At 42.5% G+C, this 25318-nt stretch overlaps 1 protein-coding gene across 2 annotated transcripts in view; it reads left to right on the top strand.

Annotated features, from left to right (window-relative positions):
- AP1G2 (adaptor related protein complex 1 subunit gamma 2) overlaps positions 1-25318 on the top strand; it is a 63733-nt gene that overhangs the window by 14063 nt on the left and 24352 nt on the right. For both annotated transcript variants that reach the window (XM_075319254.1, XM_075319246.1), the window contains exons 9-13: positions 479-577; positions 13266-13321; positions 13986-14099; positions 15170-15310; positions 16136-16190. In XM_075319254.1, the coding sequence (XP_075175369.1) occupies positions 479-577; positions 13266-13321; positions 13986-14099; positions 15170-15310; positions 16136-16190 (465 nt within the window). The remainder of the gene's footprint in view (positions 1-478; positions 578-13265; positions 13322-13985; positions 14100-15169; positions 15311-16135; positions 16191-25318) is intronic.

The following is a 25318-nucleotide window of genomic DNA, read 5'->3' as shown; positions in this document are numbered from 1 at the left end:
TATTCCCCTTTTGCACTTTACCCATCTGTTTAATTTGTTGTTTAAAATTTACTGTCTTGAAGCATCATTTCAATAAATATTTATATAGCATGATTTTGGCTTCATGGGATGGTTTGTTCACAAAATTGCAAAAATTAAAGACTTTTCTTTTCTGTGCCTTCATATTCTTTGAAATTGTTGCAATTCTATGTCATGAGATTTGCCTTGGGTCCCTGTTTGTTTTTTTTGTCCTTTATAAAAACACATAGACAGATTCCTTTAATTAAAGAAAAATCTAGCTATTTTAGCTTATTTTAATGAAAAACAACACTTAACATTTGTGGATACAATGGTAACACAGGTACATAGGTATATAGAATTTCATAGATTGATAGATAGATAGATAATAGATAGATAGATAGATAGATAATAGATAGATAGATAGATAGATATGTATGTATATCACAGCAATACATAATGGTTCTTTTTTATCTGTCAGGTCTCCACTTGTACGGAAACACAGACAAATGCTGGTAATGCGGTCTTGTATGAAACCGTGCTCACTATTGTGGAAACCAAATCTGCAAGTGGTCTACGGGTAAGTTGAAAAGGAGAAAGATACAGTACATTCAGTGGACATCCACATGTGTGCCTCTAATTACAGCAGTTATACCAGCCACTATGTGACTAGAGACTTAAGGTGGCTTTACACGCTACGATATTGCTAGCAATTTCTAGCGATATCGAGCGTGTAAGTACCCGCCCCCGTCGCCCATGTGATATCGTGTGATCGCTGCCGCTGCGAACATTATCGCTACGGCAGCGTCACACGCACTTACCTGGTCGTCGTCATCGCTGTGACTGCCGAACAATCCCTCCCTCAAGGGGGAGGGACGTTTGGCGTCACCGCGACATCACTAAGTGGCCGGCCAATCAAAGCGGAGGGGCGGAGATGAGCGGGACGTAACATCCCGCCCACCTCCTTCCTTCCGCATTGCGGCCGGCGGTAGGTAAGGAGACGTTCCTCGCTCCTGCGGTGTCACACATAGCGATGTGTGCTGCCGCATGATCGATGAACAACATGGATAAACAACCCTTACCGATTTTTGAGTTTGGGACGACCTCTCCATGGTGAACGATTTTCACCATTTTTGAGGTCGCTGGTGTCACACGCTGCGATATCGTTAATGACGCCAGATGTGCGTCACTAACAATGTGACCCCGACGATAAAACATTAACGATATCGTAGCGTGTAAAGCCACCTTAAGAAGGCCCATTCAGGTGCAAGAACATTGTTATTTTGTATGGGCAAAAAGCAGGATAGGTGCTTTCTTCTATTGAGCTTTATTATGTTGATCTCCTTTATGCAGAAGATATGCTGGATAACTATACTATCTTTCCATTGGTTGCTGCTTAAAGAGGTTCTCCACTACTAATGTGACCCCCTTTCTAAAGGCCCCTTTAAACACTGCAAAATCGCTAGCGATATCTCTGTAACGGCACCGGTTTTGTGACGTAATAGCGACCTCCCCAGCGACATTGCAGTGGGTGACACGCATCAGCGACCTGACCCCCGCTGTGAGGTTGCTGATCGCTACAAGTCGTTCAGGACCATTCTTTGGTCCTTTGTTTCCCGCTGCGCAGCATGTACCAGTGTTTGACACCATTACAACGACATCGTTAGTGACCCAGCCCATAGGCATGCTAGTGCCCCCTTTCCAGCGAGGTCGTTCTGCAGGACTGTTTCGCTGCTGCTTTGTTGGCCAGATCTTCCTGTTTGACAGCTCACCAGCGACTGTTTAGGGACTTTCCAGCGATCCCGGCCAGGATGAGATCGCTGTTGGGATCGCTAGAAAGTCTCAGTGTGTAAAGGGGCCTTAACTAACATTATCCTAATATAATTCTGCCATCTACTATGCTCCTGTAAGCTTATCTCTAAGAGGTTTGTAAATACCTTTATTGTTGTTGTAGCTTTGATCCTTCTGGCTGCAGACCAGGATCGGACCAACTAAGCAGGGCACATCACTGGTGGGGGGTGAGAGAAGAGTGATGAAGTATGATTTGGGCGTGCGTGCCCAGGCTGCTGTCAATCACAGAGAGGCAGCCCCACCAGTGACGTGTGCTGCTCAGTTGATCTGATTCCAATCTCCAGACCGGAAGGATCAAAAGTTTTGATTCAAGACTTCAACAACAATAAAGGTATTTACAAGCTAGCTAAAGATGAGCTTACAGGAGCAGAGTAGATAGCAGAAGTATATTAGGAAAGTGTTAAGGCCCACATTTCACTAAGCGACATCGCTAGCGACATCACTGCTGAGTCACGTTTTTTGTGACGCAACAGCGATCTTGCTAGCGATGTCGCTGTGTGTGACATCCAGCAACGACCTGGCCCCTGCTGTGAGGTCGCCGGTCGTTGCTGAATGTCCTCGACCATTTTTTGGTTGTTGCTCTCCTGCTGTGAAGCACACATCGCTGTGTTTGACAGCGAGAGCTCAACGATCTGAATGTGCAGGGAGCCGGGAGCCGGCTTCTGCGGACGCTGATAACCAAAGGTACACATTGGGTAACCAAGCAAAGGCTTTGCTTGGTTACCCTATATTTACCTTGGTTACCAGCGTCCGCAGCTTCTAGAAGACGGCTCCCTGCACACGTAGCCAAGGTACACATCGGGTAACTATAAGCAAAGCGCTTTGCTTAGTAACCCGATGTGTACTATGGTTACCAAGCACAGCGTCGTTACACGGGTCGCTGGCAACTGGTGGCTCATCTCTGATCGCTGTAGAGATCTGCCTGTTTGGTGGGATCGCTGGAGCGTTGCTTAGTGTGACGGTACCTTTAGTGAGTGTTAGGGTAAAAACAGGGGGTCACATTAGTAGTGGAAAACCTTTTTAAGTTAAATTAGTTATTCTGGCTATTTTTGGATTACTGAAGTTCAGTTTAAGTAGGTGATAATATCTATACTTGACTACTTGACTAAAGCCCCCGTCACACATAGCGATGTCGCTAACGAGATCGCTGAAACGTCACAGGTTTTGTGACACAACAGCGACCTCGCTAGCGATCTCGCTACGTGTGACCCTCCGCTGCAATATCGCCGATCGTACCTGAACGTCTTGATTCATTTTTTGATAGTTGGTGTCCCACTGGGCAGCATGCATCGCTGTGTTTTACGCCATAACAACAACGAGCGACCTCGTTGGCACGCCTGGGTGGAAACACTACGCCTCTATCGAGGTCTGAGTCGTCAGAATACCTGCTATGTGACAGGGTCCCAACGACCACCAAGGATTGCCGTATCGTTGCTGCGTCATTAATTATATCTGCCTGTTTGCCAGCTCACTAGCGACCATGTAGCGACTTACCAGCGATCCTGACCAGGTCGTATCCTTGTCGGGAGCGCTGGAACGTCGCTACATGTAACGGGATCAATAGTTGTGGATCCCTTTAGGGGTGCTTCACACATAGCGAGATCGCTACCGAAATCGCTGCTACGTCAAGGTCTTGGTGACGCAACAGTGACCTCATTAGCGATCTCGCTGTGTGTGACACTGAGCAGCGATCTGGCCCCTGCTGTGAGATCGCTGCTCGTTACACACAGCCCTGGTTCGTTTTTTTTATTGTTGCTCTCCCGCTGTGCGCACAGATCGCTGTGTGTGACAGCGAGAGAGCGACGAAATGAAGCGAGCAGAGAGCAGGAGCCGGCATCTGGCAGCTGCGGTAAGCTGTAACCAGGGTAAACATCGGGTAACCAAGGTGGTTACCCGATATTTACCTTCGTTACCAGCCTCCGCTGCTCTCACGCTGCCAGTGCCAGCTCCCTGCTCTCTGCACATGTAACTGCAGTACACATCGGGTTAATTAACCCGATGTGTGCTGTAGCTAGGAGAGCAGGGAGCGCTAAGCAGTGTGCGCGGCTCCCTGCTCTCTGCACATGTAGCGACGTTATGTTTGACAGCTAAGCAGCAATCATAACAGCGACTTACAAGGTCGCTGCTAAGTCACAGAAAATGGTGACGTAACAGCAACGTCGCTGTCGCTATGTATGAACCCAGCCTTACATTGCAGTGTTATCTTATTTTAAGTGTTATCTTTATTGATTGTAACAAAGCCTGTTGCTACTATTGCAAATCCCCATTTTTAGTACCTTCTCATTAAAGTAAAACCATTTGTACAACAGAACTCATTCTTACTAAGTGATGTATGTATGTCCAAAGTATATCTTGGGTTGATCTCTTGTTTACTCTGGAAGCATCCATATACTTTCTTGAACTGAATGTATGACAACATTTATACCATTTTGGCATACATCTTTCTGCTATACTTCAGAATACCTTTTTTCAGATGTTCTGGAAAGCGTAGTTGAGTGCAGTATACATCTTTGTAGGGATTCAATGGCAGTTATATGCAACTTTTATATGCACTTAAAGCAGTGTGAATAGAACCTAATAGGAAGTTGGGTACTAGTCATGAGTGTGCACTGCCATGCTCGGGTGCTCAGTATTCGTAACGAGCAATTGAATGCTTGGATGGGTGTAACTCGAGTACCCGAGTATAATGGAAGTTAATGGGGAACTTAAGCATTAATCTGAAAGATTTCCCGAGTTCAAGTTCCCCATTGACTTCCATTATACTTGGGTACTCGAGTAGCGCTCATCCGAGCATTCAAATGCTCATTATGAGTACCGAGCATTCTAATATGGTAGTACTCGCTCATCACTATTGGATACTGTGCAGTGATCACAGAGCTGCTAATATATTATTCTTACCACTTCTCTTTGCTCCCCTCCTGTGTTAAAAAACTGCTGTAGCCACTTCCCCCTTTCTTTCACACAGAAAAGGGAGATAGTGCCTTTATGGAATCACTGCAGATATCATTTTCACTTCCGGATCACTCTACCTACACAAAGACAGGATGTTGTTAACTGTGTGATAATAAAGTTATTATATCGATGTCTATTTTTTTGTCAGTTTCTGCAGTTCACATTAGCAGGGAGGAAGTAAAGGGCTGCAGAAATTCAAGTCTCTTGTATATGATACTGATAGATAGTATAGAATACTTATTCTTAATTTTAGATTAGAAAGTTAAATACAACTTGAGTTGTATATCTTTAAAAAAAAAGTGTCACAACATTCACGCCTCTTGAAACCCTAGTAGCATGAATATACTGGCTATGTTATTTTAGCCATGTATGTTTTACTGTGACTTTGAAAAGCCAGTCAGGGATCATAGCTCTCAGGTGACTAGTCCCAGTTGACTTCTCCCGGTCCCACTCACCTACCGTAGACTGACCATTGCTATATACACAAATAGGTCCCAGATTGGCATTTCAAAAGATGTTTTCAATAATGCAGCCAGTGTATGATTCATGCTGCTTGTGGTTTAGGTAGCATGAATTTCATGAAACTTTCTCTTTAAGAAGTTTTTAAGGTGCATTACTGTTAGTACAATTTATCTATACTTAATTGAACTTAAAGGAGATTGCTATATAAAAAAATTGGATGGTAATCTGTAATTTCCTTTCAATTTATTGAAACCATCATTTATCAATTTACCAAAGTCCTGGTTCTCATACACAGTCCTCAACATTAATATTGCAACACCAATGAGGAAACATTGTAGAATTATGGAAATCACATGATAGATAGACATGATAATGATATGCAAATTAGGAAGAAATGGAATAAACATTTTTAAAACATCTTGATTGAGTATAAGGGGTACTTTGCACGCTGCGACATCGCTACTGCGATATCGTCGGGGTCAAATCGAAAGTGACGCACATCCAGCGCCGGTAACAACGTTGCAACGTGTAAAGACTAGATGAGCCGATAAACGATCGCAAAAGCGTCGTAAATCGGTGATCTATGTAGCGTCGGACATTTTCATAATGTCGCACCAATAGGAGATACGATGTTGTTCCTCGTCCCTGCGGCACCACACATCGCTGTGTGTGAAGCCGCAGGAGCGAGGAACATCTCCTTACCTGCCTCCACCGCCAATGCGGAAGGAAGGAGGTGGGCGGGATGTTTACGTCCCGCTCATCTCCGCCCCTCCGCTTCTATTGGCCGCCTGCCGTGTGACGCCGCACGACCTGCCCCCTTAGGAAGGAGGTGGGTCGCCGGCCAAAGCCAGGGCAGGTAAGTGCGTGTGAAGCTGCCGTAGCGATAATGTTCACTACGCCAGCTATCACAAGATATCAAATGTGCGACGGGGGCGGGTACTATAGCGATCGGCATCGCAAGCATTGGCTAGCGATGTTGCAGCGTGCAAAGTACCCCTAAGAGCCATGCTCAAAAAAACACACGCAATTAAACATTTTTGCAAGCTATGAATTAGGTAATTATGGTTATGTGAGGTATATTCTGCTGCGCAATAAGTACTTGGGTGCGAATTTCATCACGACCCTCTACTCGCAACTCCCTTTGCAATTGCCAACCAATGACAACAGAGATGTGCTCGATAGGATACAAGCTCAGAGACATTGTTGACCATGGATGTAGCAAGTTTAGGTCATACAGACTGTTCACAGTTGAATGAGTAGCATGTGGCCTGACGTTGTGTTGAAAAACATCTAACAGTAAAGCCATTTCTCCAAAATCTCCCACAAGTCATTTTTTAACACAACATCAGGCTGCATATTGCGTGTGCTACGGTGAGAAGCCTGCATGGCCTGAACATGCTGCCATTACCCTAAGCGTCTCTGGACTATGGATGTCATTGCTCGGCAATTACAAAGACAGCTGCCAGCAGTAAATCCTGATGACATGTGTTCCTACGTACATTCAATGTTGCAAAACATTCCTCAAACAAACCTATAATAAATGCAATAATAGCATGCCAAAGCGTGTAAATGCATGTATTTCTGCACACGGTGATCATGCTCGATACTGAATAAGTTAAGTTGATGATTAAAACTTTAGTTTACATTATTTCAAAATTTGAATATAATATATACTGTATATATGTGTATATGTATGTATGTATGTATGTATGTATGTATGTATGTATATATATATATATATATATATATATATGAACAACAACAAGGCAGAATCCAGCAATAACGTGAGCAATCCAGGATGCTGTTAAAAAATTTTTTCCTTCTTTTTATTCATAAATTCATTAAAATATAATGGTCCAAGCAATTCAGAACAGCATTATCGCAGGAAAATAGCGCAGATAGGACTACGCGTTTCAGCGGTAAAGTCCGCCTTCTTCACGGTCCAGAATCTGATCTGCTTTCCAAACATAGAACCTTATATACATCTCACTCCCATCAGGGTAATTACAAACGTGTGAGAGATTTAAAAACATAAGCTAGAAAAGCAAATCAAACATGTAAGCTATCCGCATATTAATCAATATACAGCATGCATAAGGGTTATAAGGAAAGGATTCAACATTTTGGAGAAAAATACAATCAGAAAATCCAATAACCTAACCATAAAATTATTTTTAAAGTGATGCAAAAAGCCTAACACAGTAGTAATAGCCAGCAACATATAATGCAACAATGTATCACTAGTGCATAATGATATCTATACGATTGTTAAAGCCCTGTGGCATGCGGGTCTCCAGCTCAAATATCCACCTACTCTCTCTTGCAAGCACTTTTTTATGAAAATCTCCCCCTCTCAATGGTTTTTTTACATGCTCTATGCCCATAAAAGAAAAACCGCGTAAATCCCCATTGTGTTTTTTTGAAAAATGTCGGGATACTACTGATGCACCAACCATTGGCAAATTGCTAGCATCTGAAAGATGTTTGCGGATTCTGGTTTTAAGGGGGTTCATCGTGCAGCCTACATATTGCATGCGGCATATATTGCAATTAATTACCGCGTGGTCTCAGATTGAAAAAACAATCTACTACTGCTTATGGAGCGGACTTTCAAAAAAACTGGGACATTATTCTGAGTGAGTGTTCACTTAAATTGATTAAATTGATTATAGAGGAGGAAGATAAAGAACTTGTTAAAATTAATAAAGAAATTGAAACTATTAAAAACTCTGTTAAGGATCTGGAAATTTCAGACACCATTACCAAATTCCAGGACCGTATGTACAACAACTTAAAGAGAAGGGAGAATTCCATTATAGCCATAAAGAAAAGAAAATTCTTGAGAGATCTTGAGAATTATAAGAATGATAAAATATATAATTGGGCTAGTAATCCTCCCTCCATTTTGAGAAAATACAAGCCTTGGTATAAGAAACCTAAGGTATCCTTCAATTCCACGGCCAATTATGATACCTCTTTTGGAGAAACATTGGATGAATTAACGGACTCCTCGGTTGCTTCAGTAGCCAGTATTCAGACTGGTGGCAAAAAACACCAAAAAAGGAACTTCCAGCAAGAAGATGCCTTGCCAAAAAACGATCTTGCAAGAGGGGAGGAAGCAAACATAAGTCCAAAAGTCTATCATATGACGTTCCGCAAGCGCCGTTAACAGAGATTCCTGTATTTAATCTTTCTAGTTATATTTTGACAGATTCACAAATTGGACTTTTGTCTAAAGGACTAGGTTTCTCTCCAGTCAAAAAATTAAATTTATTTGACACTATTGTTGATATCAATAGATTTGCACGCAATTTGACCCTTAAAGTTCATTATAATGAGGATAATATTCATGTGTATAATGATTTATCATCTACCAGTGTATCATTGGATAATAATTGTATTCATTTTAGTGAACAGGTAGCGGTCTCCAATATAAGACAACTAGAGGGGGAGACAGAGCTGGAGCATAGGGTGAATTTAAATGATAGGTTTCAGACTCGTAATCCTATATTTTACCCAGTAAAATTGAGACCTCCTTTCCTTGATTTTTTTCAAGAAACAATTGAAAGTGAGTTGGTGTCTCTTTACAACCAGGTGGAACATCAAGAGGTTAAATTCAATCTGAGTACTTCTGAACATAGGGCAATTGATGAGCTGAGAGAAAACAGCGATCTCCTTATTGTCCAGGCGGACAAGGGGGGCGCTGTTGTAGCTCTCAATGCTGGTTTATACAGGAAAGTGAACTTGTTGGATCTGGAAAATAGTAGCACCTATGTTGAATTGCCATCAAATCCAACTAATTCATTTAATTCTGAATTATTACATCTGTTACAGGAGGGGATCAGTATGGGTGCTATTTCAGATAGAATTAAGAAGTTTATCTTTTGTGAAACACCGATTGTCCCAATATACGACTCACTCCCCAAAGTTCATAAAGAGGTATTTCCTCCCCCTCTCAGACCTATTGTGTCTGGGATAGGGTCATTTAGTGAGAAACTAGGGGAGTGGGTGAATTTTTATCTTCAACCTTTAGTGCCATTAACATCAAGTAACCTTAAAGATTCCAAAAGTATGATACAGATTATGGAAAAATTTCACTGGCAATCTGACTATATGTGGCTATCTTGCGATGTGGTGGGGTTATATCCCTCTATCCCCCATCACATCGCGATACGATGTATCACATATTATTTGTCCAGATGCAGTAATTACGAGGATTCCATCCAGAAGTTTATTGTCTCTTCAATTCAGTTTCTTTTGGGTCACAATTATTTTTCGTTTGATGAGAGATACTTCCTCCAGACACAAGGCGTGAGCATGGGCGCTAAGTTTTCACCTTCCCTAGCTAACCTGGTTATGTCCGTGTGGGAGGAAAATTATATTTTTAACATTGATAACCCATACAAGGATAATATTGTTTGGCTGGGTAGATTTATTGATGATCTGATATTTGTCTGGAGGGGTAGTCTCTCGTCTGCGAAAAGTTTTTTTTCTTATTTGGATTTGAATGATTTCAATCTAAAATTTACGAGTAGTGGTCATGAGGTATCAACAAACTTCTTGGACCTAAAATTGACCGCAGATTTGGATAGCAACAAGGTCTTGATATCTCCCTATAAAAAACCTACTGCATGCAATAGTATTTTAATGGCTTCCTCTAGTCATCCCAAACATGTCATTCAGAATATTCCTGTGGGGGAGCTTATTAGACTAAAAAGGAATACTACATCTAGTGATAGATTGGAGGAAGAAATTGAAATAACTTGTAACAAGTTAAAAAAAGGGGGTATCCCAATTGGTCTTTGGAGAGAGCCAAGAAAAAAATAGCAGGCATTGATAGGGTTAAGCTGTTGGATTCTACTAAGAAAAAAAGACAGTTTGACTCCAAAAAATCTGGGGTAGTTTTCAGCACCAACTATAGTCCTCAGTTTAATTCTATTGTCAAAATTATCAGAAAATATCTTCCGTTATTATCTCAGAATGATATTTTGAAAAACATTGTGGAAAATAATGATATTGCCTTTGTGGCAAAAAGAGCCCCAACCTTAGCTACATTATTATCACCTAGCATGTTCAAAGATCCAGACAAAATCTCCCCTAGCAACTGGTTAAAAACAATAGGATTTTTTAAATGCGGTGCTAATATTTGTAAATGCTGCGGTTTTGCTAATAAGTCTAAAATATTTACATCTATTTCCAATGAAAAACAGTTTAATGTTCGTTCTTTTATAAATGTAATGTATGTATGTAATACGGAGAATGTAGTTTATTTAATTAATTGCAATATATGCCGCATGCAATATGTAGGCTGCACGATGAACCCCCTTAAAACCAGAATCCGCAAACATCTTTCAGATGCTAGCAATTTGCCAATGGTTGGTGCATCAGTAGTATCCCGACATTTTTCAAAAAAACACAATGGGGATTTACGCGGCTTTTCTTTTATGGGCATAGAGCATGTAAAAAAACCATTGAGAGGGGGGGATTTTCATAAAAAAAGTGCTTGCAAGAGAGAGTAGGTGGATATTTGAGCTGGGGACCCGCATGCCACAGGGCTTTAACAATCGTATGGATATCATTATGCACTATTGATACATTGTTGCATTATATGTTGCTGGCTATTACTACTGTGTTAGGCTTTTTGCATCACTTTAAAAATAATTTTATGGTTAGGTTATTGGATTTTCTGATTGTATTTTTCTCCAAAATGCTGAATCCTTTCCTTATAACCCTTATGCATGCTGTATATTGATTAATATGCGGATAGCTTATATGTTTGATTTGCTTTTCTAGCACATGTTTTTAAATCTCTCACACATGTTTGTAATTACCCTGATGGGAGTGAGATGTATATAAGGTTCTATGTTTGGAAAGCAGATCAGATTCTGGACCGTGAAGAAGGCGGACTTTACCGCTGAAACGCGTAGTCCTATCTGCGCTATTTTCCTGCGATAATGCTGTTCTGAATTGCTTGGACCATTATATTTTAATGAATTTATGAATAAAAAGAAGGAAAAAATTTTTTAACAGCATCCTGGATTGCTCACGTTATTGCTGGATTCTGCCTTGTTGTTGTTCACATTTGTATGGATGGACTCCTACGTCCTGATCCGGGCACAACGGAGTTAACCAGGTCAGCTGAGGATCCAGGTGATTCACAGGAGTGAGCTGGTCTACATTGTTGGACATATATATATATATATATATATATATATATATATATATATGTATGTATGTGTGAATGTATGTATATGTGTGAATGTATGTATATGTGTGTATGTATGTATATGTGTGTATGTATATATATATATATGTATGTATATATGTATGTATATATATATGTATATACAGTCATGGCCAGAAGTGAGGTGTTGCCACCCTTGAAATTGTTCCAGAAAATGGAGAATTTCGCCTACAAAATTAATGCAACTACACGTTTTCTTATATAATGTTTGCTTTCTTTGTACAGTTTGTATTGGAACAACACAAAAAAAAAAAACAGAGAAAAAGGCAAATTGAGCATAACTTCACAAAAAAACCCGAAAATGGGTTTGAAAAAATTGTTGACACCTTTCCAAAATTGAGGGTAAACAACTTTGTTTCAAGCATGTGATGTTCGTTCAAACTCGCCTGTGGCAAGTAACAAGTGTGCGCAATATGAAAATCACACCTGAAACCAGAATAAAAGGGGAGAAGTTGACTCAGTCTTTGCATTGTGTGTCTGTGTGTGTCATACTAAGCATGGAGAACAGAAAAGGGAGAAGGGAACAATCTGAGGAGTTGAAAACCAATTTTGTTGAAAAATATCAACAATCTCAATCTCAATGTCCATGATGCGCAACATAATCAAGACGTTTACAACCCATGGAACTGTAGCTAATCTCCCTGGACATGTATAGCAGAAAAAAATTGATGAAAGGTTGCAACGCAGGATAGATGTTGGATAAGCAGTCTTAATCAAATTACAAAGAAATTCAAGCTGTCCTTCAGGGTGCATCACTGTCAGCACAAACTATCCGTTGACATTTGAATGAAATAAAACACTATGATAGGAGACCCAGGAGGACCCCACTGCTGACAATGAGACATAAAAAAGCTAGACTGCAGTTTCCAAACTATACGTGAGTAATCTAAAATCCTTCTTGTAGAGCACCTTTTATATGGATGAGACCAAGATAAAGCTTTTTGGTAAAGCACATCATTCTACTGTTTACCAAAAACAGAAAGAGAACAACAAAGAAAAGAACACAGTACTTACAGTGAAATATGGTGGAGGTTTAAAGATATTGAGGAGTTGTTTTCCTGCCTTTGGCACTGGGTGCCTTGACTGTGTGCAAGGCATAATGAAATTTTAAGATTACCAAAGGATTTTGGTTTGCAATGTTAAGCCCAGGAACAGAAAGCTGTGTTTGGGTCCTAAGTGACAGGTCTTCCAGCAGGACAATGACCCAAACATACTTCAAGCAGCACCCAGAAATGAATGGGAACAATGCTCTGGAGAGTTTTGAGGTGGCCAGCAATTAGTCTAGATGTAAATACCATTGACACCTGTGGAGAGAGCTTAAGATTGCTGTTGGGAGAAGGCACCCTTCAAATATGAGAGACCTGGAGCAGATGAGAGGTGTAAGAAGCTTATTGATGATTCTAGGAAGTGATTTATTGCAGTTATTTATTCTAAAGGATGTGCAACCAAATATTAAGTTGAGGGTGCAAACAATTTAGTCCAGCTCATTTTTTGAGTTTTGTGTGAAATTACGCCCAATTTGCCTTTTTTCCCTCTATTTTTTTTGTGTTGTTTCAATACACACAAAGGAAATAAACATGTGTATAACAAAACGTGTGTAATTGCCTTAATTTTCTGGGAGAAATACTTCTTTTCTTGGAACAATATTAAGGGTGCCAACACTTTCAGCCAAGACTGTCTAAAGAGAAAAATAGACAGACAGCGAGGATTTGTTCGTCTCTGTCGATGCATAATCTTTGTTTTTGTCTTCACATTCCAGGTTCTTGCTGTTAACATTCTTGGACGTTTCCTTCTAAGTAATGATAAAAACATCAGGTATGGCTACTTCCTTCATTATACTATTTGTTTAGCAGTCTTTGAAGTTGAAATATTATAGCTCACAGCAATGTTCATACATTCAATACTTTCCAATACTGAACACTGTTGTTGATTGTTTACAACTATGTATATTTCACTGAAATCATTAAATCATTAGATCAAGGCAAAATAACTTGACTTTTGTATCATTTATTTTCTATTGTATGTCAATATGTTGTATCTCTCTTCAATGCTGTAAGCACCAGTGAATGTAAATATGCTAAACTATACCATATTTTATGGGGCTGATGGATTTTGTTAAAAAAACAAAAAAACATTTTAGAATGACCGAAGTATGCTATTTGTAAGTTTTTCCTCTTGGTAATAGAATGAGGATTTTCAAAACAATGAAACCAGCTATATCAGATATAAGAGTTCTGCTGATGTATGCAGTTTGTATTGTTAAATATAAAGACAGATCATCTTTGAAAAAAAAAATAACTTTATTGTTGCAAAAAAAAAGAAAAAGAAAAACACAAAAGTAAACATAGCACTACAGTATATAGGACACCATAGTTTATATATTTCCATAATTACAGATTCTTTGTGTAACATATGAACAAAATATGTTACAAATAGGAACAGAGAAATCAATATAGTCTAATTTCCCTATGATCTCTAGATTTGTTGCCCTAACATCTCTCCAGCGCTTGGTGCAATCTGACCATGCAGCAGTACAGAGGCACAGGGGGACAATCGTGGAGTGTCTTAGACAGACGGACACATCTGTAAACAGGTACTAGTATGGGTACTCACTAACAGGTAATTGTATGGGTATTCGCTAACAGGCAACAGTATGGGTATTCACTAACAGGTAACAGTATGGGTATTTACTAACAGGTAATAGTATGGGTATTCACTAACAAGTAATAGTATGGGTATTGAATAACAGGTAACAGTTTGGGTATTCACTAACAAATAATAGTATGAGTATTCAATAACAGATAATAGTATGGGTATTCAATAACAGATAATAGTATGGGTATTTACTAACAGGTGATAGTATAGGTATTCACTAACAGGTAATAGTATCGGTATTCACTAACAGATAATAGTATGGGTATTTACTAACAGGTAATAGTATAGGTATTCACTAACAGGTAATAGTATGGGTTTTCACTAACATATAATAGTATGGGTATTCACTAACAGGTAATAGTATGGGTATTCACTAACAGATAATAGTATGGGTATTCACTAACAGGTAATAGTATGGGTATTCACTAACAGATAATAGTATGGGTTTTCACTAACAGATAATAGTATGGGTATTCAATAACAGGTAATAGTATGGGTATTCAATAACAGATAATAGTATGGGTATTCACTAACAGGTAATTGTATGGGTATTCAATAACAGATAATAGTATGGGTATTCAATAACAGATAATAGTATGGGTATTCAATAACAGATAATAGTATGGGTATTCAATAACAGATAATAGTATGGGTATTCAATAACAGATAATAGTATGGGTATTCACTAACAGGTAATAGTATGGGTATTCAATAACAGATAATAGTATGGGTATTCACTAACAGGTAATAGTATGGGTATTCAATAACAGATAATAGTATGGGTATTCAATAACAGATAATAGTATGGCTATTCACTAACAAGTAATAGTATGGGTATTCAATAACAGATAATAGTATGGGTATTCACTAACAGGTAATTGTATGGGTATTCACTAACAGATAATAGTATAAGAGGTAATAGTATGGCTATTCACTAAGTTCCTCATATCTATAAACTATTAGTCAAAACACTAATCATACATGTATTCATCCATGTTATTCCCGCAGGAAGGCGCTGGACTTGTGTTTTGCACTTGTGAATGAAACAAACATACGTGTGATGATGAAGGAGCTTCAAAGGTTTCTGCAATGCTGCTCACCAGAGCTAAAGGAACAGTGTACATCAGGAATATTCCTTTGTGCAGAGAAGTAAGATCATGTAGTAATAGGGATGGGGGTTGGGGGGTGGATAGGGAGGAATCAGCATTTATGGTATAAAGTCAGAGATAACTTTACCTGAAAAGTTGCATCTACTAGAAGGGGACAAACTCACTGTAATATTTGGGCCATATTGGAAGAATCCAGCTTCTGTAGCATATTAGTAGTGGAGACTAATATTTCAACCACTAATCTTTGAATCACTGTCATTGGTTTTGCACTAATCAGTAGAGATGAGCGAACCCGAACTTCAAGTTTTAGTGTTCGTACCAAATACAGACTTTACAGAAGAAAACAGAGTTCAGGTTCAAAGTTTGGACCTCAGGTGCTTTACGCAAGCAAACCACTCGCGTGAGCGTCTCTGTGCTCGGGTATGCTCAATGCTCAGCCCAGTGTGAGCCGCTTGCAGTGTTTGATCGGCTCCCACTGGGGGTAACAACAGCATGATCGGATGTAGTATGCACCAAACAAAAAACAAATGGAAAAACCCTGTCCACCCCGCTGAAGTGATCTGTTTATGGCTGGCTGCATGTGGGCAGAGAGTCAAACTGCCCAAGCAGTGACTTCCAATGAAGTTTGGGTCATATCTGGTCCAGAACAGAACTTTATCTAAAGTCCGGATAAACCTGTTAAACCAAACTTCTACAGGTCCACTTTTACTAATCAGGCCTTTGTTGAAAGAATCACTTTAAATTCTGTCGATAAGAACTTGTTGATACTAAAAAAAAAAAAGAAAAAGAAAAAAAATGAAAAAAAAAACCAAACCACATAGCTAAGATTAATGGGATACTTATCTCATTTTCCTTCCTTTCCCAGGTTTTCTCCTTCCAAGCGTTGGCACATAGACACCATAATGGAAACACTGGTCACAGTGAGTAAATTGATTATCTTTTTTCTATGCATATAAGTTATAGTGGAACCTCACTTAACGAGTAACCCAGTTAGCGAGTATTTCGCCTAACGAGCAAGGCTTTCTGTAAATTTGTAACTCAGTTTACGAGAAAGCCTTGCTGTACGAGCAAAATACTCACCGCACACACTTCCGGTTCTGTACATCCACCGCGCTCTAACCCGCTATTGCAGTCCACACAAACACACAAAAGCAAGCACAAACACACACAAACATACACGCACGCACACACACATATTATGCTCACCTTACCTTCCGTTCCCTCGCCGGCTTCCTGGAATTTGCATGTATCAGGTAACCAAGGTGACCGATGCCGGACCTTCAGCTCCCAGCGCTCTGACGTCAAAGGCAGGAGCCGCTTGCCTTAGATTGGCCAGCATACTGCCTTTGAGTAGCGGCTGACAGGGGAAGGTCCTCCCTCCACAGAATGTGTATCCGGTAACCAGCGTGTTTGTATGTGTTTGTGCTTGCTTTTGTGTGTTTGTGTGGACTGCAAGAGCGGGTTAGAGCGTGGTGGGTGTACAGAACCGGAAGTGTATGCGGTGAGTATTTTGCTCGTACAGCAAGGCTTTCTCATAAACCGGCTTTCTCGGTCGCCTTGATTACCCGATACACGTCTTGTACGGGCGAACTGCAAGTTCCAGGAGACCGGTGAGAGAACGGAAGGTAAGGTGAGCATAATCTGTGTTTGTGCGTGTTTGTGTGTGTTTGTACATGTGTGGACACCAGGATGGGACATTTAACAAGTTGTGGAACGAATTGTCTGCATTGCAATGATTTCCTATGGGAAATCGTGCTTTGCTGAACGAGTAACTTGGTTAACAAGCACACTCCCAGAACGCATTGTTCTCGTTAAGCAAGGTTCCACTGTACTTCATTAATACAATACAATATAACTTGGCTTAACACCCACAAAACTACAGGAAGGTTTTAATACATAAGCAGAAACATACCCAGGTACAGTGAAATGTTACATACTGTCTACCAACTTGGAAGGCATACAAGGATTCACTAAATTACTAAAGGGAATGGGCAAACCTCTGTTACTATTCAGTGTTGCCGGGACTGCAGGGTCAACACACATAACCACCCTCATAAGGGGTGCTTCACACACAACGAGATCGCTGCTGAGATCGCTGCTGAGATCGCTGCTGAGATCGCTGCTGAGATCACTGCTGAGTCACGGTTTTTGTGACGCAGTAGTGACCTCATTAGCGATCTCGCTGTGTGTGACACTGAGCAGCGATCTGACCCCTGCTGTGAGATCGCTGCTCGTTACACACAGCCCTGGTTTGCTTTTTTATTGTTGCTCTCCCGCTGTGACACACAGATCGCTGTGTCTGACAGCGAGAGAGCGACGAAATGAAGCGAGCAGAGAGCAGGAGCTGGCATCTGGCAGCTGCGGTAAGCTGCAACCAGGGTAAACATCGGGTAAGGTGGTTACCCGATATTTACCTTCGTTACCAGCCTCCGCCGCTCTCACGCTGCCAGTGCTGCCGACTCCTGCTCTCTGCACATGTAGCTGCAGTACACATCGGGTTAATTAACCCGATGTGTACTGTAGTTAGGAGAGCAGGGAGCCAGCGCTAAGCAGTGTGCGTGGCTCCCTGCTCTCTGCACATGTAGCGACGTTATGATCGCTGCTGCATCGCTGTGTTTGACAGCTAAGCAGCGATCATAACAGCGACTTACAAGGTCGCTGTTACATCACAGAAAATGGTGACGTAACAGCGATGTCGTTGTCGCTATGTGTGAACACAGCTTAATTCTGACTAAAGTCAGATGAGTTGCATTGGAGATATAAGTGGCTTTTTTTGCCTGAACCTATCTGATTCCCTTCACAGATAATAGCTGAGAGAACAGACATTGCTTGTCTTTTTTCCCCTGTGACTACTAGCTGAGCGCCAAGGCTTACTGCAGCAGATATGGTGGAATAAAAGTCTTATCCATAGCACTGAAGGTCATCAAGTGTGAAAATAACACATGTTTCTGGCAGTCACAAGCCGGGCAGGCTAAATGTAGATAGCAACTTTATGAATCGTAAATCTTTCTTCTTTGGTCTCTTTACATTACACTTACATCTAAGCTGATAAACTAAACTGTACATTTTATAATACTTGAAGCTTTATACTTTAACTACTATGTATAGCTTCATGTTCAGATGTTTCTAAATAAATGGCCATCAAATGACTTCTCATGGTGTAAACAGCATAGTAAACAGTAGAATGGACTCCACTGTAGCCATGCATTTTAAGTGCTCAAATGACCACACATACGACATTTAGAATGTGATAAAAAACTAGATAGGGATCATATATTATAGACAATGAGAAAATAGTGCTGAGGGATTTGTGCTAATGTACTCTATGACCTCAGCTAGAGTGCAAAATGGAAAGGGTATAACATGACAGATATCTTCCTGTTTCATCCAATAGTCCACATGTGTGCGCTGTCTTACAGTTAAGCTGGGTTTACACACTGAAACTTTCTAGTGATCCCACCAGCGATCCCAACCTGGCCGGGATCGCTACAAAGTCTCTGGTGAGCTGTCAAACAGGCAGACCTGGCCAACGACGCAACAGCGATCCGGACCTGCAGAGAGACCTAGCTGGTTGTTGGGGACGTTGTAAAGCAGCTTTTTGAAAGGGAAGTAGCTGTAAAGTCCCCTTTACACACTGAAACTTTCTAGCGATGCATGCTACACAGCGGGAAACAAAGGACCTAAGAATGGTCCTGAACGATTTGTAGCGATCACAACTTCACAGCAGGGGCCAGGTCGCTGATGTGTTTCACACACTGCAATGTCGCTGGGGAGGTCGCTATAACGTCACAAAACCGGTGACGTTACAGCGATGTCGTTTGCGATGTTGCAGTGTGTAAAGCCACCTTAACAGTAAGTGCCACATAATAAAAGGGGCCTTAGACTGATTACTACAAGAGATTAATGTCATTATTTTGTCCATTTACAATGTCTAAAGCCCGCTTTACACGCTTCAATATATCTCACAATCCGTCGTTGGGGTCAAGTTGTAAGTGACGCACATCCGGCATCGTTTGTGAGGTGTCTGCGTGTGACATCTACTTGCGATCAGGATTGAACGCAAAACCGTTGATCGCAAACACATCGTATCATTCTCTAGAATTGAGCGTTTTGTTGCACGAACCTAGTGAATTGTAACGTGTGACATCCCTCATACGATTTTGGTGTCTGATGCTATGTGCGCAGGTGTGCGCTCTGCACCGCAGCTTAAAAAAGGTCCGCTTCAGAGCGCAGCTGAAAAGCTGCGTTCTGAAGCGCCTCACAATGTCTGTCATTCACTAATCTCTGTCAGTCGGTCACTATCTCTGTCCCTCACTCTCTGTCCATGTCAGTCTATCCCCCTCTCTCATATACTCACCGATCCCCGATCCCCGACGCTGCACGGCATTCACACTGCTCCGGCGGCTTTTACTGTTTTGAAAAAGCCGGCCGCCCATTAAACAATCTGGTATTCCCTGCTTTCCACGCCCACCGGCGCCTATGATTGGTTACAGTGAGACACGCCCCCCACGCTGAGTGACAGGTGTCACACTGCACCCAATCACAGCAGCCGGTGGGCGTGTCTATACTGTGTATTGAAATAAATAATTAAATAATTAAAAAAAACGGCGTGCGGTCCCCCCCAATTTTAAAACCAGCCAGATAAAGCCATACGGCTGAAGGCTGGTATTCTCAGGATGGGGAGCTCCACGTTATGGGGAGCCCCCCAGCCTAACAATATCAGCCAACAGCCGCCCAGAATTGCCGCATACATTATATGCGACAGTTCTGGGACTGTACCCGGCTCTTCCCGATTTGCCCTGGTGCGTTGGCAAATCGGGGTAATAAGGAGTTATTGGCAGCCCATAGCTGCCAATAAGTCCTAGATTAATCATGTCAGGCGTCTATGAGACACCCTCCATGATTAATCTGTAAGTGACAGTAAAAAAACACACACACATGAAAAAATCCTTTATTAGAAATAAAAAACACAAACACATTCCCTCATTACCAATTTATTAACCCCCGACAAACCCTCCATGTCCGGCGTACTCCACAGTCCTCCAGCGTCGCGTCCAGCTCTGCTGCATGCAGGTGACAGGAGCAGCAGAAGACACCGCCGCTCCGGTCACCTCCACACAGGTAATGAAGACAGCCGGCGATCAGCTGCTGTCACTGAGATTACCCGCTGTCACTGGATCCAGCGGTGGATGCAGCGGTGGCCGCGGGTAAGCTCAGTGACCGCTCAGCTGATCGCGCTACTCACCTCAGTTGCTGACTGGAGCTGACCGGAGCGGAGGTGAGTAGCGCGATCAGCTGAGCTGTAACTGAGGTTACCCGCGGCCACCGCTGCATCCACCGATGGATCCAGTGACAGCGGGTAACCTCACTGACAGCTCAGCTGATCGCCGGCTGTCTTCATTACCTGCGTGGAGGTGACCGGAGCGGCGGTGTCTTCTGCTGCTCCTGTCACCTGCATGCAGCAGAGCTGGACGCGACGCTGGAGGACTGTGGAGTACGCCGGACATGGAGGGTTTGTCGGGGGTTAATAAATTGGTAATGAGGGAATGTGTTTGTGTTTTTTATTTCTAATAAAGGATTTTTTCATGTGTGTGTGTTTTTTTACTGTCACTTACAGATTAATCATGGAGGGTGTCTCATAGATGCCTGACATGATTAATCTAGGACTTATTGGCAGCTATGGGCTGCCAATAACTCCTTATTACCCCGATTTGCCAACGCACCAGGGCAAATCGGGAAGAGCCGGGTACAGTCCCAGAACTGTCGCATATAATGTATGCGGCAATTCTGGGCGGCTGTTGGCTGATATTGTTAGGCTGGGGGGCTCCCCATAACGTGGAGCTCCCCATCCTGAGAATACCAGCCTTCAGCCGTATGGCTTTATCTGGCTGGTTTTAAAATTGGGGGGGACCGCACGCCGGTTTTTTTAATTATTTAATTATTTATTTCAATACACAGTATAGACACGCCCACCGGCTGCTGTGATTGGGTGCAGTGTGACACCTGTCACTCAGCGTGGGGGGCGTGTCTCACTGTAACCAATCATAGGCGCCGGTGGGCGTGGAAAGCAGGGAATACCAGATTGTTTAATGGGCGGCCGGCTTTTTCAAAACAGTAAAAGCCGCCGGAGCAGTGTGAATGCCGTGCAGTGCCGGAGATCGGGGATTGGTGAGTATGAGAGAGGGCTGCTAACTTCAGTCACTCAGGAGATTAGCGGTCACCGGTGAGTCCTTCACGGGTGACCGCTAATCAGGGCGCGACACAGACAGAGCCGCAGCATGACCGTGAAGTCGGGTGAAGTTCACCCGAGTTCATTCTGACAGTGCGGCTCTGTCTGTGTCTGCTGTCATCTGCCATTCAGCTCTGCGACATGGCTGTCTGTGTCTGCTGTTAGCGGCCATGTAGCAGAGCTGAATGGCAGATGACATAGTAAAAACGCATCCCTTACACACGCTTGGCAAGTCAATAAATAAAAAAAAAAAAAGGTGCCCAATGCATACGTCACAGAACACATGATCTAAAGGATCGCACACAAAATTGACCAATTTAACATAGACTACTAACGCTCGTGTGACAGCAAATGAACGACCAACGTGAAATCTCATAGATCCCGTATGCAACCTGGGCGTGTCACATCGCAAATGCGATTGTACAACTAATTGCAACGTGTAAAGTGGGCTTTAGGCTTTAAAAATATCAAGGGTCAAAAGTAAGGAATAATCACTTTTTAGTATAAGTAGCATTGTCTACAATTGCCTCGAGTTTGTCAGGAAGTTGCCACTACTTCAAGTAACTTTCTTCCAGTCAGGTGTCTAATCACCTCCTCTGCTCCTCCTGACTTCCACGCTACAATCAGCATTATTTCCAAACTCAGTTCAGCTGACCAGGTTCTGTTCACACATATTTCTCAGCAAGCAAGTTCTCACAATTGTTCTCAGTGCTGTTCACACCTGGCCTCTGCAATCAAGGTAATGTACTTCCAGTGTGTCTCCAGATTGGCCAAACTGCATTACTATCCTGCGGTTCACCATATTCCCGGTCTGCATAAATCTCCACTATTAACCATACTCCACCTGAAAGATATGAAACTGCTTTTAGTTTTCTATTTTACCTGTGATTGCCCATTTTTCTGTTGGAAGATACCAGACTTCATTTCTGTGATTAACTGCATCCCTGGTTTATGATAACAGTTTCCTATGCAGCTTTCAATGTTTGTCTGCACACATGGCCTTTCTTAAACTCTGCTTCCAGTTATTCTTGTTTGTCTGACATCCTGCCTGTCCTGCTGCCGTCCTCCTCATTAATCCACACATTTTTGCCCTATCACCCTGGTCTATAAGATTTCCTCAGACCTACAGATTAGAGAATCTACTTCACCAGGCAAGACCTTAATGCTGGAGATGTTTTAAAAAAAAAAATAAAAAAAAATACAGAACTAGTGATTCACAGTCAGTTTCCCATGCTGGTACTTACACTTTTGATATCTCCAGTATTGAATAAAAATGGTAGTGTGGACAGCAATGTGAGCTGCGTCTTCTTATTCTGCACTCTTAGTATCTCCATTATTAGATCAGAAAGACAGGGTGGAAAGCACTTTGTGTGGCCTCTTCTTACATCAGTATCCCTGATCTTTCCAATATTAGATCTCAAAGACTTGGTGGATAACAGTTTAAGCAGCCTACTATTACTGCTGCACCCCTGGTACTGTATCTCTAGTTCTAGAGAAGAACGGGTGGACAACAGTGTGAGTGGTCTTGTCTTATCTCAACAGGTCTGGTATCTCTCTCATTAGATCACACGGACAGGGTAGACAGCAGTGTGAGCAGCCTCTTCTTGCCTCAGCACTCCAGGTATCTCCAGTATTAGATCAGAAAGACAGGGTACACAGCAGTGTGTGGTCACTTGCTACCTTAGCACTACTGATATATCCAGTATTAGTTCAGAAATACAAAGTGAACAGCAGTGTGGGCAGCCACTTCTTACCTCAGCACCCCTGGTATCTCCATGATTAGACCTGATAGACATGGTGAACAGCAGTGTGAACAGCCTCTTCTTACCTCAGCACCCCTGGTATCCCATCCGTGTGAGCAGTGCAGTGTTTGATCAGCTCACACAGGGGTAAAATTAGCGTGATCAGATTCAGTGTGCTCACATGAGAATTTTTCTTGAAAACCCCTGCCCACCCTTCCCTGGAAGTATTCTGTTTATGGCTGGCTATATGTGGGTGGAGCCACAGACTGCCCAATTACAGACTTCTATTTAGGATCGAATCAAGTCGGGGTCACAAACCAAACTTTTTCCAGGTTCGACTGTACCTGCCAAACCGAACTTCCATAGGTTTGCTTATCTCTAGTGCACAGCAGTATAAGCAACCTCTTTTTACCTCAGTAACACTGGTATCTTCATAATTAGACCAGACAGACTGTATGGAAAGCAGTGTGATCAGCTTATTCTTACCTCAGCATCCCTGTTATCTCCAGTATTAGATCAGAAACACAGTGTGTACAGCAGTGTGAGCAGCACACACCTTTAAAGGGAACCTGGCATCAGAAATTTTGCACTAAGCCTAAAAGATTCCCCCTTTGCAGCTCCTGGGCTGCATTCTAGCAAGGTTCCTGTTGTTCTTGTGCCCCCTTTCTGACCAAAATAAAGACTTTATAAAGTGGTACCTTTTTGTATTCAAATCTTGATAATGGTACACGGGGGCGGGCTCTCTGGTGTCCGTTAGTCTGCCTACTGTCGCTTTAGGCCGTCCCCCATTGCGCAATTTCAAAGAGGTGACGTGAGGTAAGCTGGCCAGCGCTTGCACAGAATGGTGGAGGCGGCGGTGAAAGCGCGAGCACGAGATTATGGGCGGGTACTTGCTGATGAAAATCACAGTGCCGCCCATAATCTCGCGCCTGCACAACACGTCACCAGCGGTAACACTGTGCACATTGCACAGTCCCGCGAGAGTGGCACGGCGCATGCGCGAGATTATGGGCGGTGCTGTGATTTTTATCAGCAAGTACCCGCCCATAATCTCGTGCTCGCGCTTTCACCGCCGCCTCCACCGTTCTGCGCAAACGCTGGCCAGCTTACCTCACGTCACCTCTTTGAAATTGCGCGATGGGGGACGGCCTAAAGCGGCAGGAGGCAGACTAACGGACACCAGAGAGCCCGCCCCCGTGTACCATTATTAAGATTTGAATACAAAAAGGTACCACTTTATAAAGTCTTTATTTTGGTCAGAAAGTGGGCACAATAACAACAGGAACCTTGCTAGAATGCAGCCCAGGAGTTGCAAAGGGGGAATCTTTTAGGCTTAGTGCAAAATTTCTGATGACAGGTTCCCTTTAATATGTGTCCTGAGCCTATTGATGGGAGGTATCAGCTATTTAAGGCCCCCTCTCCTGTTGGGAAGGGCCTGAGCAACACATTAGGTTTCTAGCCAAGTTCCTGTGAGGTTCGTCCTGCTAGCTGCTCTGATCTTCCGGTAACCAGCACCAGTCCTGCTTGTAACCAGTTCTGCTCCTGCTGAGTTCCTGAATTCATTCAGCCGGTTCCAGTGTCGGTCCCTCCTGTGTTCCAGGTCCATCCAGTCTGTGTTCCAATGTTAATCCTGCTTGTTTTCCTGCAGTTGTTCCAGTCTGTATCCAGTTCCGGGTCTGTCTGAGTTCCTGGACCCGACCAGTCTGAGTTCAAGTAGTGGCCCTGCCAGTTTTCTTGTCCCCATGCAGCTTTTGTTGCAATGCCAGTCTTGCTGATGTTCCTAGAGTTGTTCCAACCTGTATTCCAGTACCGGCCCTGCTTCAGTTCCTAGACCCGACCGTTTGAGTTCCAGTACTGGCCCTGCCAGTTCTCCTGAACCTGTTCTTCTTCTTGTGTTCCTATACAAGTCCTGACTCTGTTATTCTACCAGTCCTGCCTGTGTTCCTGTACCAATCCTGGCTGTGTTCACATACCAGTCCTGCCTGTGTTCCCTTATCAGCCTTGTCTGCACCAGAACCTGTACCAGTCCTGCCTATGCCAGCTGTCCTCTCTGCACTTGTACCCAAACCTGTCCTGC

This window comes from Anomaloglossus baeobatrachus, chromosome 1 (genome assembly GCF_048569485.1).
Source record: "Anomaloglossus baeobatrachus isolate aAnoBae1 chromosome 1, aAnoBae1.hap1, whole genome shotgun sequence".
Classification (NCBI taxonomy): Eukaryota; Metazoa; Chordata; class Amphibia; order Anura; family Aromobatidae; genus Anomaloglossus; species Anomaloglossus baeobatrachus.
Note: the sequence above shows the minus strand (reverse complement) of the source record. Positions and strands in the feature narration are given on the sequence as shown.